General features: G+C 41.3%; 1 protein-coding gene across 1 annotated transcript; it reads right to left on the bottom strand.

Moving 5' to 3' along the window:
• Window positions 1–346: 346 nt before the first annotated feature.
• LOC307256369 (MORC family CW-type zinc finger protein 3) lies at window positions 347–17895 on the bottom strand. Its single transcript, XM_080035300.1, has 17 exons — window positions 17825–17895; window positions 17641–17713; window positions 15214–15346; window positions 14545–14765; window positions 13775–13922; window positions 12317–12470; window positions 8524–8652; window positions 8022–8141; window positions 7794–7897; window positions 7307–7435; window positions 6820–6936; window positions 6384–6461; window positions 5645–5684; window positions 5208–5536; window positions 3788–4319; window positions 3022–3170; window positions 347–1253 (listed from the first exon to the last, which is right to left on the bottom strand). Exons 1-17 carry the CDS (start codon window positions 17861–17863, stop codon window positions 1097–1099), a joined length of 2652 nt encoding a protein of 883 aa, XP_079891426.1. The 5' UTR covers window positions 17864–17895; the 3' UTR covers window positions 347–1096.
• Between the last annotated feature and the right edge of the window lie 836 nt (window positions 17896–18731).

The following is an 18731-nucleotide window of genomic DNA, read 5'->3' as shown; positions in this document are numbered from 1 at the left end:
GGTGTATACACAAGCACATTGTGTGTGTGTGTGTGTGCAAGCACATGTCAATAAAAAGTAATAATTTCATACATTATACATTAAATATAAATTAATACATTATCATACCAATGCCATTGGTTCCTCAGGATGTATCTTTTCATCAGCATATTATGAAATGACTTTCACCTTTATTCCTGACAGTGGGGTTTTTATTGTGTAAGTAGTCATTTTGGACATAAAAACACAATTTTTTTTCCAAGACTAGTTTATAGAGAAAATGGTAGCCCAAATCAGTATAAATGATTAAATGTAAAGATTCGATTTCCCAGGTCGCTCTAACCTCAAACACTCAAATGTGGACATGAAAGAGAAGCACGGTTTCATTACATGGCTTCACTGCCAACGTGTGACAACAGGAGGTACTGCAGGACTTCTGTATTTTGGACTGACAAAGATCAATGTTTATTAACCATTTGAAAATGAACAACCTGTGTACAATATATATGGTTTCAGTATTTTAATGCACATGTAAAACAGTCTCATTTATAACAGATGTTTGAACAAAATCCAAGCACAAGCATTTCCTCCAGGACTCATCTGATGCCACGTGTGTATAAAACAAAGTTAAATAGTCAATAAAAACAAAAGCAATACTCAAAACAGCAATACATCACACTTAAAAAAAGAAAGAAAGAAATTAAAGTAGTTTTATGTTGAAATCCAAATATTTGTATGAGGTTTCTGATGCATCGTATTCAAAACAATGATACAGAAAAATTACCACTTCTGTGTACAGACAAAAAAAAAGCTTCATAACCAGTGTGTCGGACATGGCATTACAACATTTAACAGGGACTTTCAGTTCCTCCTGGATACTTTTTTTTACATTTGAGTTTTTTCCCCCATTAAAAGTTAAACAATTATTTCCGTTGCTTGACGCAAAAAAGAGTACCATGTTTTTAGCATCATAAACTAATATCAGTGTTGATGGTGAAATATTAATATGAATGTTGCATATTTGAGTTAGCCAAACTTTAAATCAGGAATATACCAAAAAACCTTTCGATCTCTGTCCAAGATTAATCTGCTGGATTTTATGCAAAAACGACACCGATCATACTTTGAGTGAGTTGACCTCTATGATCTGCTGCAGGATGCTGTCTATGTCGGTGGTCTCAAGGCTGATCCCGGCCAGGTCCAGTTGGGGCAGGAGGGCCGTGAGAAGCACCAGCACGTTGTTACGCATGTCATGCAGATTCTCCTGAGCCGATCTGATTGGAGAACAGTTTCATTAGTAATAGTTAGCAAAACACGTTAGCTGGCGCATCCAGACGTTCCTGTCTTGCCACATATTTTCATCTACATCACAACGGATATTATCCCTTGCAATGCAGCGAGGAAAGTATCTATGATAAAGAAAAGGTATAAAATTTGCTTGACAGAATTTGATAACTAGTTCAACAATTTGGTATGTAATGACTCAAGCAATGAAATTAAGACTATTAGTTTTATTGGGAACGACTATTCAGCATCCATAAGTATAGTTCATTTTGACTGACATGGCATAAGCAAATGACAATGTTATAAAACAGCAGAGAATTGTATGAAAGCAACTGATACATGTCCAAAAGCATTTGCAATTTGTTCAGAGGAAGGAGAAATTGCTACTATGATGTGCACAAATGACTCCATGTTGCAGAGGTTGAACTTATAGTTATGAGAATTTTCATTCTGATCTGAGAAAAGCACCAAAGCAACTGAGAAAAACTGTAAACCCAGAAACAGAAAACTTTTCCAAAAAACAAGACTAAACTGTAGGCAAATAGAGACGTTTTCATGCTTGGAAAGTCTAGTAAACTTCACCCAAATTGGTTATTGATTTTTACAGCTATCCACTACAAAAATCTTTAAAGATACGCCAGTGGCATCGTTAGAACTGGCCGTCCGGGGCTACTGCCCTGAATGTTTTATGAATAGCCCAGGATCTTCCTATTTTTATTTATTTAAATTTTTTTTAAATTTTATATTTGTATTATTATTATTATTATTATTATTTTTTTTTTACAAAATTTAGAATAATAAAATAAAGCCCCGGAATGGCACTCACTCTTTATGAAAACGAGCGTATTTCCAAGGCAGTCTTTTAATTTTTAATTTTTTTAGGTCAGTCTGTAAAGTGTATCCCCTGGCAATAGAACGGGCAGCTATGTGCAGGGTCTGAGCTACCACCATAGCAAATCTAAGTGAGGAAAGCTATGAAAGGTGTAGGCTAATTTAGACCTCTTTTAATAGGTCCACGAGGAATACACTGATGCTATCAAACAAAACTGACACAGTCTAACACAAAACAAGGTGAGCAACATGACAGAGGCACTGTTATGTGGTCGACATGATACTAAATGTGACTACTACATTTAATGCAACAAAAAAAGACAAAAACAAACAGGAATTCATTGTACGTTGAGGGTGATGAAAGGCTGTGTATGTGTGTGTGTGTGTGTGTATGTGTTGGGAGACAATTTAAACATTTTTTTTTAGAAAAGAGTGGATTGAAATGAACTGGGATGGGTAAATGTACAAATAGGCATTATAATAAATTTTTGAAAGCAAAGTCAACATTTTAATAAATAAATGAAAAGATAAACAACCCGCTATCTAGGTGTTTATTACAATATATTTGTAAAATCCAAACGGATTAAAAACAAACACAACAAAACAACAGGTTTATCCCAATGGGGGGAGCGTAATGGGAGCAGTTGGCTAAGCCTGTACCCTGTATGTACACACCCACACCCAATAGTCTGCATCCCATCAGCAGGCATGTTGAGGACTGAAACATGTATTTTAACTATTCTACTGCACCAGACTGATGCATTTAACTAACTGAAGTGCAACATTCAGTTTCAAGATCCTAATAATGCCTCTGAGATAAGCCAAAGTTGAGTTGCTTATTTCTGAGCGGTAAACTGACTTGCTGTTGGTGGTGTCTGTGTGTGTGTGTGTGTGTGTGTGTGTGAAACTGTCAAGAAGCATACACACCTGCTGTCTTCACAGGCCTCACTGTCACTGGCTTTCATCTTGCTCTGGGCCTCTGTCTTCTTCTCCTTCTTGGACTTGTGCTTCTCTGTTAAAGCCCCCAAGCCCTGAAGAGCTGCAGCCCGCGACTCACTGCTGGATGAAGTGGAGCTCTGTGCACAACAAGGACAGACACAAGATTAATTACACGTTTGAGCCAGAGCACATTCAGATGACCCACGATAGAGCATTTAAGTCACCTAGGTAGTTTTGTGCTTGTATTTAATTGATTTGGTCATCTGTAATGGAGATAATCAGACATTTAATGCTTACATTTAAATGTATATCCTATACAGCAACATGACACCACAACACTTTTGTGGAAATCATACATTACATTACGATACATTTAATTAAGCCGACCCTCTTATCCAAGCCAAACTACAAAGTGCATCATGTAAGGGCTACATGCATGTGCAACATGTTTTTTGTTGTTGTTGATGCATAAAACCATCATCTTCTTTGCCAAGGTGCAGTAAGAAGAGATGTGTTCTAAGCCTGTGGCAGAGGTTGTGTAGGCTTTCAGCTGTCCTGATATCAATGGGGTACATTTAGTTTAGATACATTTGGTAGATGCTAACAATTTGAACCAGAACTGACCCAGTATTGTGAGTAAGTCATGCACTTGACACTATTATGATTCGTCAACGTTGAAAAGCCACAATAAACACAAGTACATTTATTAAGTTACTTTACCAAGATAAAAAAATATTGTTAAAACTCTGCTCACCTCGACCTCGTCCGTCTGGCAGCCGACCTCTCTGCCTGCCGTGGATGCAGGGGGCTTCGTCCCTGGCTTTTCGGCGCTTGTGTCACAAACTGTCATGGTGCCTTGAGTTGTCTTTGAGATCTCTTGACCTAGGAGCCTCCGTAACCTCTGGACCTCTTTCTCTAGCACGGCCAGCTTCTGCATGTTACCCTCCCGGTCTCCCCCATCCGAAGGCAGTGTCCTACTGCGAGGCCCTTCTGTTCTACTCAGTGGAGACACCACCACTGTCTGTGTGGATGGGAGCGGGCTGGTCCAGGGGAGGCCGCTGCCAGGGGTCCGCTGCAGGGCTTTCTCTACTTGGTTGCTGTTGCTGCTGCTGCTGCTGCTGATGTCTTGCGTGGTCTTCTTCTCCAACATTGCCAGTAACTGGGGTGTATTTGTCGCTGTCTCAGGCTTCCTTACGGCGGACATATTTCCTAAATCTGGCAGTTGCTCCAAGCGAACACATGGCTTTTTCACACAGACATAGAATGATCCCGATTTCCTCTTGAAGCTATAGAAACAGAGGGCAATAGTCAGACCATTTGATTAAGTAACAGTACCACAAGGAAACTAACCTGCAGACCCTATACAGGTGATCAGGCCCCCTCTGAAAAAGCTTTTATGTAGCTTATTTGGAGTTCCCCATTTCACGTGTGACCTGCATTGCCATAGAGTGTATCATGAAATTATTTCTCAATGATATGATGATGACTATAAACTAAACTAACTACTAACTCAAACTTAATCCATAACACTGAACATTTTGATGCATAATTTTGTTTGTCAAATGTGTGTTATTAATGTGCATCTGTTGATAAAGACAGCTCTGTCAACCCTCCATTTTAACGTCAGGTTTTTTATTTTTATTAAAATGATGCATAGATGGTTACTCACCTATGACTTAATGACATTATATCAGTAATTTATTTTATTTTTTTAATAAAATAAGAGAATAACTCTCTTTGTCTGCATTTAGGAATCAGTTGTAATGAATTATTTTAATGGCCAACTGTAATTAACTAGCCTATTACCTTTATTGTTTTCACTTCGCCTACTGGAACAGCACCCCAAAGTTATGTGGCTCAATGCTGCTCACAAAACACTTTAAAACTGTTTAAAACACTTGTTGTTGTTGGCACTATAACACATCATAGATATGAGAGTAACTGTGGTAGCAAACTGTCAGCAGCAATCTGCTCCATCTCAAAGTGTCCTTTATCAAACCAAGCACACAAATTTCTCATGTCACTTTTGTCTCAGCAAACTTTTTCATTTTGAGCTCACATGAATTTAAAAACTATGTTTATATAAATACATTGTTGCAATCATTTCAAGGATTAGTATGTGATAATTCACACGTTTATGAGCTTGCATACAGCACAGAGGCAACATACCACACCTTAATATGCCTGCGCCCTCTATTTCTCTCTCCATGGGTTCCACGGGTGTGTCTTTGCTTTTGTCTGCGTCTTCATCACCCGCTGCCATGTGCACCTTTTCTTTAATGACCGTGTCTCTTCCGGCGAGCCTGTGTTGCGCCTGGGTGCCATCGCCCGTGACTGTACTCTGTGTTTGCATTTCATCATTGGTGCACGCTGCTGTATCACAATGTGCGTCTGGCGCTGGTATTCCTGCATTCTCAGCAGGTGGACAGTGTGGTGACTGGAAGGTGGGCTGGCTCGGCTCCGATGAGCAGCGCGAGAGGAGTTGGTGTTCAGCCGTTGGGTCCTGGAACGCAACAAGTACAAACAACTAAGTAACATGATGTATGAAGAAGTGATTCAGTGCACTTTTGACTTTAGCCATGATAAAAGTTTTGAGCTTTTTTTCACAAACCTCAAGTGATTTGTCTCGTTTTCTGCTTTTGGGATGCTCCCTATGGAAAGAAAAAGAGATTTGAAAGTTGAGGGAAGTGCACGATAACAATCGCTCTCACTCATACGATACTCTTCTCGCCCCCTGCTCTCAATGCCTTGAACACTTGAGATCTAAGAGGGGTAACAGTATGCCACGAAAACAGCCAATCAGAAAATTGGAATTGGTAATTTTTGATCCTATCGCTAGAAGGTTTAAATGTTTCTAGGGAAGTAAGGCACACCGCTGCCCCATGTTTGTAGTGTAAACGGCTCTGTAAAAGTTGTATTAACCTTTACTTTTTACTTTTAATTAAGTCTATTGCCTGGCCTGTTTCTGTACTTTATTAGCTTGCAACCTAGCTATCTAACATCTTAAACGTCTTTCTCATTTCAGACCTTCTGTGTTGATCGTTATCAGACAGAGAGCAGCAAAACTAGACATATCTCTGCTTTTCAGAAAGACACACGCAACCAAAGGCACAACCACCGGAAATAAGAGCATGAAACTATCACATGGAAACCACAACCCCCCCCCCCTCCCCCCCACACACACACACCCCTCACACACACACACACACCCACACAAGCACACACACACACTCACGCAGGCACGCACATCCACACACACCCCTCCCACACACACACTGTCATGCAGGAGAGAACACATTTTCACACACAGGCATAGAGATTGTGAGAGATCTATAGAAATGGGAATTTACTGCTTCTTGTGGTTTTTCTGGTAGCTGGGTGTTAACACCTCCACACAGTCTTCTGCTTCCTCTGGTGCAGAGCAGCTTCTGAAAAAACAAAACAAAAAAATAACAGACCTGGCTTTAGCAAAGGTACAGCCAACCTAGGCACAAATAATGGATATAGTGTAGTTTGCTCTTGGTAATATCTGGTCTGGAAACTCTATTAGAGTACCAGGGGTTTTGCCGACTTTAAATAAGCAATGGAATAACTTGGCCATTATTGTAGCCAGCCCACAAAACATCCACAAATGATACATTGTTCTTGATCAAACCAGCATGATACTGCTACACTGCCTCTCACCACAACGGAGACGTTGAACATGTACTAGCTTGTCAGCAGCAGCCATACAATATTCATGTTTTACAAGAAGATAATGCAAAGGAAATGTTTCCAAAGACACACCTGTAACGTGCGTTGGGGTTCTGGCTGCAGTTCCAGCTTTCAGGAACCTCTTTGTAAATACCCGGGGCGACACTGCGCCACTTCAGGCACTCTTCACACTGTAACCACGTGGGAGCCCTGTAAACACACAGACACACATGGGTGAGAACTGTCAGTAAGCAAAACTTAGCATTGGAGAAGTCTATTCAACCAAAATAACAATCATTAGAACTACAATCAAATCATGTAGAATCAGTTGGTCTACAATAGTGTCATGATAAGATGTATGTTCTAATGTTCAGTACACCATGTATATAAATAAAGCTGAGTCAGTTACAAAACGTTTTTTGAAGTTCCCCTTTTCAGCATGTTCCTGTTTTTCACGTCTCCGGTAACAAGCGTTGAGAAAGAAAAAGAGCTGTTTTCACTTTCAGTTGCATTGACAAGTTCCTACATGATAGGCTTACGTATCTAACTACCGTCAGAAGGAAACAGTCGACACACTCACTTGTCAGCGTCTTGCTCGTCCTCAGGTCCGTCTCTGTCTACAGCCTGAAACTCTCTCTCCCTCGCCTTCTTCTCTGACATGGCTTTCCAGTAGTCGTTGAGTTTTATGCCCAAAGCACCGAGGGTGAGTCTTTTTGGACAGGGAGAGAGAGAGAGGAAGAGACAGAGAAATTCATTAACACATTTTTACTTTATATTGTAAACGCAAACCACACCTGTGCATCAGGCATTCGGTGATTAATATCAAGATGTCAGCTGTAATGGCATGGCACAAAGTGAAAGCCTTCTCTTTCCAGGAAGAACTACACCACATAACTAAATCTTTGCTACGTTACAGTATGTATTTTCTGTGTTTATGTGCAGTATAAAAAGCATGATCATGGGCAGCAAGTTAACTCCATAGCTCGTATTAGCGCTAGCATTACACATTAACACTTGACTATGTGTGTGTGTGTGTGTGTGTGTGTGTGTGTTTGTGTGTGCTTTACCTGTATTCTTTGGTGTATTCAAAGTCTTGCTTGTTGTGAGCAGGTTTGAGAAAGTTGCACTCGATGACACCAATGACCCCGACCCCTGCCCTGTGACCTGAGGTCTGTCGGACATTAGGAATTGAGATATAAGCAGAGGCAGATGTACATTAATGCTACATTTGGAAGAGAACACTGTATCTGTGACACATAAAGACATTCAGTGATAATACTTCTTCCTCTCTTCACCTTCAGCTGGCAGCCCACTTTCTCGTACGCTTTGATGAGCCGGTTCCTGTGATACATCATGATGCCGTAATAGTCTTTGTTTTTCAGGTTGAGCCCAAAGGTTACCTTCACCTTCTCTTTCTGACAGACACCAGTCAGGGTTAACAACACTGGACATTGGCAGGTTTCACGATAACATCAGGTAATGTAAACAAACGGTATGTAAACAAAGGGGGGGTGACATTTTCATGAGGGAATATACACTTTCAATTATTGGCTTCACACAGCCAGATAACCGCTCACCAGTACAGAAACAACTCCTCGATAACTGAAGTAGCCCAGAAATATAGAAAACTAATGGGAATGTTGTTGGGAAACACTGTTGCCGATACTTTATCTGAGCACTGCCTTCCTGGATCATCTCCAAAAGCAACCAACCTCCTACTTCCCGTTGGCAATCTAAATATAGGCACCTTTAAAAACAACATCCACACACATACACACACAGACAGCATAAGGATACACTGAACTGGGGTTTGTACACGTCATGCTCAATGTGTGCCAGCCTCTTTGAAACCAGCTTAGCCAGAATCTTCTTCCCCCGCAGTATGATCTGTGTCCTCGGCTTCAGGTACAAGATACTGAGGTAGGCCTGACATGAACAGACAAACAGACAGAGAGAGATAGTTTTAAAATCTAGTTTTATATATATATACATGTTGGATATTTGAGCCTGAAAGAAAATGAGTGTTGCCTTTAAACTCTTAAAGACTCTTTAAAACAGAGGTTCTCAACTGTTGGTTTCATGTACAGCAAACTTTTTGCTGCAGTTTTTTTTTCAAGGGCTTAATAAAAGATAAAACCACACTCGATTTTCGATTAAAATACATTTTTTTAAACTACAAACATGAACTTCCCTATAAGGAATAAAGTGCAAACCTAGCTTTTTTAACTTAACTTTTTTTTTAAATAAGGTTCCTCTTGATCAAACAATGATGAGTCCTCCTATTGAGAATAATAAAGTGCTAACCTGACTTTCACTTAATGTAACTTAAAAGCAGCTGACTGCCGTATTTACCCTAGTTAAGGGGAAGATCGATTTTTCGCAACACTAATTTTTTAAACATCGATTTTACAAATAAATTCCAATTTCGATTTAAAATCGATGTATTGCCCAGCCCTAGCTCACTCCCAGTATACAGTGCGCATGCCGAAGAGTAACACGCAATCACCTAAAGGCCAGGACACACCGGCCCGATAATCGCCGTCGTAGAGTCGGGAGGGCTCGGAGACACGAATCTGTTTGGTGTGTGCCGTGAAATCGGTCGACGTTGATGTCGTCGGGTTTCTTTTGGGCGGCGGACAGTCTTTCAGTTGGAGCAATTTGATTTGTGGAGGGCTAGCGAATCAGTGAAGCCCGGAAGTGAGGCGGGTAGCACAAACAGCTAACAACAGTTAGCCATCGTTTTAATGTGTTTGTTTGTTTCGTTCAGCGAGTACTCACATGCTTCAACCCTTGTTGACTGCTCGACACCATGCTTGACACTCTCTGCTAAAAATGGTGCTCTTTATGGTCCATAAATATAAATACGTATCTATCTATGTTTAAGGTCTAGAGAGCCGTCCCATCATTTCCGGCTTCCGTATTTTTTCGGGCCACAATACAGATTAGCGCCGCCTGCTGTTATGGAGCCATTACGTCCCGCGCAAGCGCAGAGCGTACGGAAAGGCAACAGTCGGTTTGGTGTGTTCTTTGCACTTTTTCGGCCGCGACGGGAAGACTGGAGCTCCCTGAATCGGTAGTCACCATTTTCGGGTAGTCGGACTGGTGTGTCCTGGCCTTAAGACTATTTTCAGGATCAGAAAGTATCCCCAGTTATCCCATTAGTTCCCCCCAAACTCAACTCTGTTATATCAACCTCATGGTGAGGAATGAGAAGCATTGCTGGTTCATGACAGAATGATGTTTGGTATTTGTGTCCTTTGTCAGGTTCATCTCTGCTGCAGTTAAAGTAAGATTATTGAACGTTGATGAGCATTACTTCTTTCACTTGTTTAAAAGCTTATACATCTGTAAAAGGTGTCGAAGTACAGCTTCAGGAAGGCGGTGAGAGAAGCCAAACAACAGTACTCTGAGAAACTCCAACACCAGTTCTCAGCTGAGAGGATGTTCTTCCTGCGCCAGCTGAAGAAATACAACCTGCCAAAGACTATGATGGTGCACTTCTACACTGCCATCATTGAGTCTATCCTCACCTCATCCATCACTGTCTGGTACACTGCAGCTACGGCTAAGGACAGGAGCAGACTGCAGCGCATCATACGCTCTGCTGAGAAGGTGATTGGCTGCCACCTTCCATCCCTCCAGGACCTGCACAGCTCCAGGGCTTTGAGGCGGGCAGGCAGGATTATGGCCGACTCGTCCCATCCTGGTCACAGTCTTTATGAGACTCTCCCCTCGGGCAGGAGGCTGCGGTCCATAAGGACCAAAACCTCCCGCCACTTGAACAGTTTCTTCCCCTCTTCAGTGGGGATCCTTAACAGGTCCAGAGACCGCCTCCCCCACTGACTGACACTGACTCAATTCGTAAATGTTTACAAATTTTAAGTATCTTTACCTTAGTTTTTATTCTATTTTATACTATTTTAACTTATCACTTGTTTATATATTGTGTTATATTGTATATATTACAGTCACTGTTTGGTCATTGTTTATTGTCTTATTGTCTAACTGTATGCACCTTATTCACCAAGACAAATTCCTTGTTGGTGTAAAACCCTTCTTGGCAATAAAATCCTTTCTGATTCTGATTCTGATTCTGAATTCAAGTTACATTTTCATAAAGAACATCAACAGTTAACTTGTTTAAAAAGCATGATTATCTGTGTAACTTGATTGAAACCTTGCAGTGGTGGTGACAGCCCCCTTGTAAACTTAATCTTTAAATTTGGATGTTTAAACATTTTCAGAAATTTGGGTCGTGACTTCATTTCATGATGCAAGGGCTGGGTCCTGAAGCTAGACCAGTTGAGAACCACTGTTTTAAACCATAAGTAAACTACATGTAAAATGTGGTTCTTATAATGAATCTAGACTGTAAAAATAAAAGATGGCACATTTGAACCACTACTAATTTGAAGGTGGCAGTGTCACCACAAAACCACAGCTATACGTCCGGCTGTGAAGAGGACCTACTCCTGTTTGTGCTAGAAACTAGCTAGCAGCACTTACCCCAAACCTCTAACCTCAGTTTGGAGACACATGGTTTCAAGGGTGAAGTAAAAAGATGTCTTCTTAATAAACCACTTCAGCTGCATTACATATATAAAATAAAATATTGCTAAGTATCCTCTCTTTGTATAGCAACATTGAAGCTATGAAGAAGTTAGACAATCTCATGTTCTCCATCTGCTAAGGAAGATACAGTAGCCTACATTTGATAGCTCAGAATAGCTCCCAAAGAATGTGGTCCTATAAGTTGTACTTGTTGCTTTTTTTAACTGCTGTTTCCAAGGTAATGACATGAAGTTTCACCACTAATATTAAATTGGCTAGCATGGATCAGAAGTGCTAACAAAAATGGAAATTGTGAACATGTTCAATCGCATGACAACGGGCCAAACTCCATCTGCTAAGGAAGATCCTGTGTTATCATTAAAATGCTCAAGAAAAGCTACTGAACTAAATTTTTGTGACATCATTTTGATTTGGCAATGAATCTCTACTGCCTTTTGATGAAATAACTATTAATATTGGTTCCCACACCTTCTTAAACATCGAATATAGGGACCCGACAAAAGATTGAGACGAGGACTATCTAAACACTGAGAATTTCTATAACGAGACCTAGCAGGCTTAACGGAAGTTCACACTCACAGACAACATAATTCGACTTCAATCACTCATGCAGCAAGTGACCGTCACACTTTCTCAAGGCAGGTGGCGCCGTCAAACAAGAATGCACAGACGGTGAGACACACATGCACCATCTATTATTGCACAAAACACTGTCAATGACCCATGTCTATTTTTGAGTCTTTCAAGACAATTTTTTTTCTTTTCTCAACTTGAAAAACTCTTAAGGATGCGGGAACATTGATGTGCATACAGAAACAGCAATACGATTAACTTTAATTATATGATGGCTGCTGAGTGCTCCTTTACTGGTGTGTTTTAGCCGTGTTTTACTGTTTAGAGTATCTATTATACTGTATAAATAAATAACTTTTTTTAACATGCTGCTACCAGAATCGTTCACATTACGTTTTGTTGTATAACGACGTATAAGGTTGTCAGAAGAACACTCTCCACTCACCCTGAGACTGTAGTGCAAGTCTGGGATGTTCTGTTCGGCTCTCAGAGCTCCACTGTTCCTCAGACCTTTCTTCAGCTCCGCGATCTGAATTTCGGGCAAGCGGATGTCACTCGTTTCCGTGTCAAAGTCGAACTCTGGATTTCCATCTCTAGAACTTTAGGATAACATCAAAAGGCTGCAGTTGTTAGAACAGGTAATTAGATACAGTAGCTTATCATCGCTGTCAGGAGCAATCAAAGAAGTTTGAAGCTACACAGATAGGTTTGAGTCTAAATGAGTGCATCGCCTTACACTGGAGTTCAACGAGCATGATTTCATTTGGTTATTCTCCATGCAGTGCAGTTCTTAGTAATTGACGATAATGATCATCAAGTGGAGATCCTTCTCTGATTACAGTGTTAAGGCAATAAAACAAACTCCTTGACACAAACGGTAGCACACGGAAGCAGCACTCCGGTCGTGTTCAAACCTAAGAGTCCACTTCTCTGGTGCGCACCAGTTGACCGTGGATACATTGTTTACTTTTTTAGATGGTTCGGTTCACGTCCACAAAGGCAACTGAACCATACATTGTAAGCAAAAGTCACGTGCACATAAATGCTGTCAAACAGTTCCGCGAGTAAAAATTATCACAGACACATCACAGAGCATCGGCCGGTTATTTTCATGCTTAATGTGGAGCTCATGTAAGCCCAGAATCTTTTAAATGTAGTGCTACTTTCCTCTGTCAGCCCACATTACAATAGCAGCAGACTGTAGGTGGCGGAGCATATGGGCGTATGCTCTGACAACGAAAGACATTATGCAAAAGACCACCTCTTTCAAGCGGAGCGAGGTCCGGTTGTTTAGTGTGCACCAGAGTCTCGGACTGCGTTCCAACCAACCCAAATGAACCCTACCAAGGGCTTAGACGCTCCAGGGTTTGTTTCAATCACACTAAACAAAGCTGGTGTGAACACGCCCTTAGAGTCTAGTGACGGTTGCTTAATGAATTCACGAGGGAAAGGGAGTGCACATCATTGGACTGAAATGTTCTCTTCTCTTCATACAAGGGTTTTTTGTTTTTGGAATGTGTGTTGTTTTGCATTGATTTGACTAAAAAGCATGCTCAAACAAATATCATGTGTGTCGGATCACCCTCATTTGCCTGTCCCTGGTTGTGTATTTGCATGATCACCAGTCTCACATGCATGCAGCAAGTTCAACACATGTAGCTAGCTACAAATTCACACAGAATCTGTGTGTGACCTTCAACTTTAAGGGAAATAAGCTTATTGGCTGTTTGCCAAGAGTGAGAACGCTCTTGTCAGCTACAGGCAGCAGCAGCCGGTTCATGTTTGATGGAACAGATATATGAACGTGGTATTAGTCATTTGACTCAAGGCAAGAAAGCAATTATTTTGCAAGTGAAAAAAGATGTCTAATTTCAACCTAAATTCAGCCTAAGAAGCCTCTTACCTGCGAATGTTCCAGATTAATATCTTGGTGCCTTTCTTGGAGACGATGGAGTCAAAGTGTGCAAGGATCTGCTCCTGGGAGTTGACGATTGAGTTTTGGAGGATGGCTGCCAGGCTGGCGTCAGAGTCCTCAGTCACAACCATAGACTGTAATGCTGAGTTAAGGTCCAGACCAACATGAGCATGCAAGGTTAAAAATGTCACGGTTGAAGCAGATAGGACCCAAAATACAAACACACAGAGAGCAAGCCGTAGAAGGTTTGGGTTTTAACGAACAAAAGCAACGAAACCTCTGCTAATAGTGGAGATTTTGGAGATCTCTGCGTATATATTCGTAGGGACAGGAAAACTGGAGGTATTTGTGTGTCTATATGCAAATAAAATCACAGAAACCTAACTCTGAGCAAAATGTCAAACACCATGAAGCCCAGGGAAAACTTTTGCAAAACAATCCCCTACAGAACGGAAATGGCATAAAACGTTTGCTGTTTCTGTAAAACAAACCTAAGACTATTAGCTATGCGCGGGCCAATCATCCTCTGCGATACTGTCTAAGGTGGTAAGCTAGATGCCACAGGACAGGCAGGACAAGCAGGCACACACACACACACACACACACACACACACACACACACACACACACACACACACACACACACACACACACACACACACACACACACACACACACACACACACACACACACACACACACACACACACACACACACACACACACACACACACACATACTTTTTTCAAAAAGGATATTGGTTAGTTGGTTGAATGGGACAATGGGGACAATGACAGCCTGGGCCTTGATGTTTTGCAGGTAGGTCTGAGAGAGCATCCCCACCGTCTGACAGCCGCCGTTCTTTGTGAAGATGAGCGCGTCGCGGCCCAGACGCATGGAGCCGGATTTGAAACCGTTGCCGTACACGCCGATGGCCTGCTGGCTGGCCTTACCTGAACCCTTCTCTGTAAAACCAAAGCTGGACATAGGGGTAAAGGGAAGAGTAAGGAAATAAGGCTATTCGTTTGTCTGTCATCATTAATCAATTGTTATTTTTGACCATCAATTGTCCAAAAAAAAGTGGACAACTGCCCACATTTTTAGAGGGCCAAAGGTATCGCTTGTTCTGTCTAAATGAAAATCTAAAACCAAAAGATATTTCATTTACAATGATATGGAAGAAAAAAAAGCAGCAAATCCAAAATTGTTTCTCAAATAAATTCATGTTACTCTAGTAATTGAAATAAAAAAAAACACATGCTTATTTGTTTGAAATGATGGACACTGTAAAATGTTGGTCTTTGTGGGAGAATGTGTGTACTTGTTAGGAACTCTCTCTACAAGACAAATGCTTCTAATGCACTCTAATGCATTTTCGTTGTGTTTTTCATTGACCCGTCATGGGGAAACAGACTTGTCTGTCTTACCTGAGCATCTTGTGCAGTTTGTTGGGGGTCATGCCGCTGCCATTATCAGTGAATGTTAGACAGAGTTGATCGGCCTCCTCGACTACATCTATCTTGATCTGTTTGGCCGATACTCCGGGATCTGACGCATTGTCTATAACATGAAAGAAAGAAATGAATTAAGGTGAGGGGGAAGGAAGAGAGATGGTCCAAAAAGAATGTGGGGTTAAAGGGAAGGGATATTTACGCTCCCACGATACTTCAATAATAACTTCACATTGATTCACTGTTTCTGCTTAGTGGTCTGCAAGAGGAAGGAAGACGTGCATCTATTCAAGCATGGATTTGCTTCTTGATGACTTGATTTCTTACTTAGAAAAAGGGGAAATTGGTCTAGTGTTATTTTGTAGTGTCTTTTTGGCCATCATTTTGATAATATTTCAATCACCATAGTAATTGCTGTTATTTGGGAAAATAAATAGCTCACAGATTAAAGCTGGGGTGGAGGATTTGGGGAGAAAATGGCAGTTGGGATAGAGATTCGAATCCAAATACCTCAACCGCTCCACTTGTTCTCGTTGGTCCCTCCCCTATGGGCCCTCCCTGACACGCTCTACACCAACAAAGTCGTGCCAAAGTGAATGGACAGTCCCAACAGCCAATAAGAACAGAGAATCGGAGCCTCGCTCTGATTGGTCAAAGTCTGAAGGGAAGTGAAGGGCCACAGCAGCAACGTACACAAACAGCTGCATTGTGTAGATTAGAGAGCTCAATTTAAATCGGAGCCTCGCTCTGATTGGTCAAAGTGTACAGCTCATGTTAATTTTGACCAATCAGAAATCACATACCCCAGCTTTAAGCCAAGTCAATTAGAGAAGTTAAACTGAAAGTGAGCACTACTATGGAACACAAATTTCTCAGGAAATCTGTGTGCGTGGGTGTTCCCGCTTTGTTTTGGCCCATGCTGTGTGCACAATTTTGAAAACATCTGATAGACACCATGGCTGCAGCACGAAAAACTACACCACATGATGTGTGCATATGGTGTATATACAGACTCTTACTCTTATTTTAAGGCTTTATTCGTATACACTGAAGATGCAAATACACATCAATTTAATAATATTAAAGTTTAAATTGAGCTCTCTAATCTACACAATGCAGTTTGTACACTTTGCTGCTGTGGCCCTTCACTTCCCTTGCTTGACACCATTGAAACATATCTTGTCATTTTTTCTCATATCTTAATCAACAGCCTCTCACCAGATATGAAGCGTTCCTTCCTCGTAGATAGCTGCAAGGCTATACTATTCAGAATGTCCTTGTCTTATTAAAGCTAGTGCGTCATTTCTGTTGTCCCCATGAGGAAATTCAGAGTAATTACAACAACACTTGGCGCATCTAGATGAGGTAAGCCTTCAGTGATCACGCATGGATTTTATTCCTTCTGCTGTACGCCCATGTTATTTCCTATAAGTAAAACCAACAACTGAAACATTTCTTGGGCGCTTCTTGGGATCTTTATGAGCACCTGTGCCAGTGTTGGGGGCTCTGCCAAAGGCTGCCATACTGAGAAATACAGAGAGAGCTTTGTGGAGCTGACAGCCAGGCATAATCAACTTTGTGTCAACTCATTTGGCATTGGCTTGAATGTAATCAAGCTTCATTTTATTATGACAAAGTTACACAGCATAGCTTTACATTTCTATTCTAAGAACCACAGGTGGCCCCAAAAGTCAGCATTTTTTAATGCTGGCTGTGTACGCTCCAAGTGCAATGGCCTCAAACTCTATTCATTGCATCATGGGAGACAGCTAGAGGACGCACTGATATGCTAACCTGCGTTTATGGAGTAGGCCTACACTCCAGGTACACTCCCACTGCTGCTGCTTCCGCTAACAGACGGACAGCACGCGTGGCCCAATGAAAAAGCACAGGGTGGAGGAATGCCAATGCCAATGTTGACAGTAGGCGCAGGTGTAGGCGTTGTGTCCCGCAAATCAACGAGTGATTCACATGACTCATGCGTCAAGACCTTGTCTTTTTCTTTTTTTAATCACACACTAAGATCTGTGCCAAAATAAAATGACTGTAACACCGTGTCCACAACTTCTTGGAATTTGAGGAATAGTTAATGAGATGATAACCCATTATCAATATGCTCATGTGTCATAACTTTTGCAACAACACACTTATTACCACGGAAGTATGCCGCCAACACACGGACGGGCATTGTGTGAGGCGTGTAGCAGCGCCGACATGGCTGAAGGTGCGAAAGAGGAAGTCCATGCTGTCCAAAACGTAGCTACAATTCAAAGAATCTGTCAGAACAAGAAGCGAGATCCACTTGCGGAAGAGCGCACGAACAGAGTTCGGTCTAAAAGCAGCAGCGGCCGCAGGTGCACGGGGCTACTCCAAAGTCCAATGCAATAAAAAACCTCGACCTACCTATGAGCTCTGCCACCGCGCTGAAGGGCCAGGTATGGCTGGTAGAGTTGCTGTTCAGGAAGGAAGGACTCATCTTGAAACAGAAATTGAAGAAAAGAAAGTAAAAAAGGTCAGTGAGTTTGTTTCAGTTCTCATTCGTTTCGCCCAAGTCATAAAGCCCGGATAGAAAATGTGTTATACGTACAGAACTCAGACGAATCCCATGTTCGCTCAACCTCGCCATGTTTCGCGACTTAGTACTTTGCCTCCTGTCGCGCCTGTATTGTTTTTTTTTTTCACTTTCTGCGCGCAGTCACGTAACGCGATGGGCGTAGCCAACTCTGGACGGCTTTTTTAAAGGAAGTCGCCAGACATAGTACGAAAGAGAGCGAGCAAGAATTTACAGGCATCACCAGGACACAATCCAAAAGATAATTTGGGCACTTTTTTGAACCAAACTGTCCAATCTGCACCAAGTTGCCTCTCTTGATTTAATAATGAATAATAATGTCTCGTCATAACTTAAAGGTGCACTATGTAACTCACGGTGTGTCAGAGAAGCGAACATTTTCTAAAGTAGGCCCTATATTCTCATCATTTATTAAAACAAACTTTCCCAGCAGGGACATTGGATTATTGGGACACTGAAATTAGAAAGCTCACTGAAAAAGTTACTGTTTCACTGTTGTTGTTGTTGTTGTTGTTGTTAACATGCGTAGGGCTCACAATTTTGTTTTCAAAAAAAATTGGTGTCTCCAAATCATTTTGTTTTGATTTATTATGATATAATTATTCAATACTAAAAATGACATGCATAGAAAATATGTTGTGTAAACTAACTGCATGCTAAGAAAATGTTAACAAATCCCCCTCCCCTGAAACTGCATATGGTGCACCTTTAATCACTGGAATCAATGTGTAGTAAGATAGGTCTCCATATGGTGTTGTAAGTGCATCTCTTAGGGGAAACCTTATCCAATTATAAAATACAGTCTGAATCACGCCTGGAAAGCTGCAAAGATGTGGAATGATAATCTAGCTGATAATGGTGAACGCAAAGTTTAGAGTTCAACAATCATTTTTTGTCAATCAGAAGCTGAAAAGAATGGGTG

Source organism: Ammodytes marinus (genome assembly GCF_949987685.1).
Source record: "Ammodytes marinus genome assembly, chromosome: 10".
NCBI classification, from domain to species: Eukaryota; Metazoa; Chordata; class Actinopteri; order Uranoscopiformes; family Ammodytidae; genus Ammodytes; species Ammodytes marinus.
Note: the sequence above shows the minus strand (reverse complement) of the source record. Positions and strands in the feature narration are given on the sequence as shown.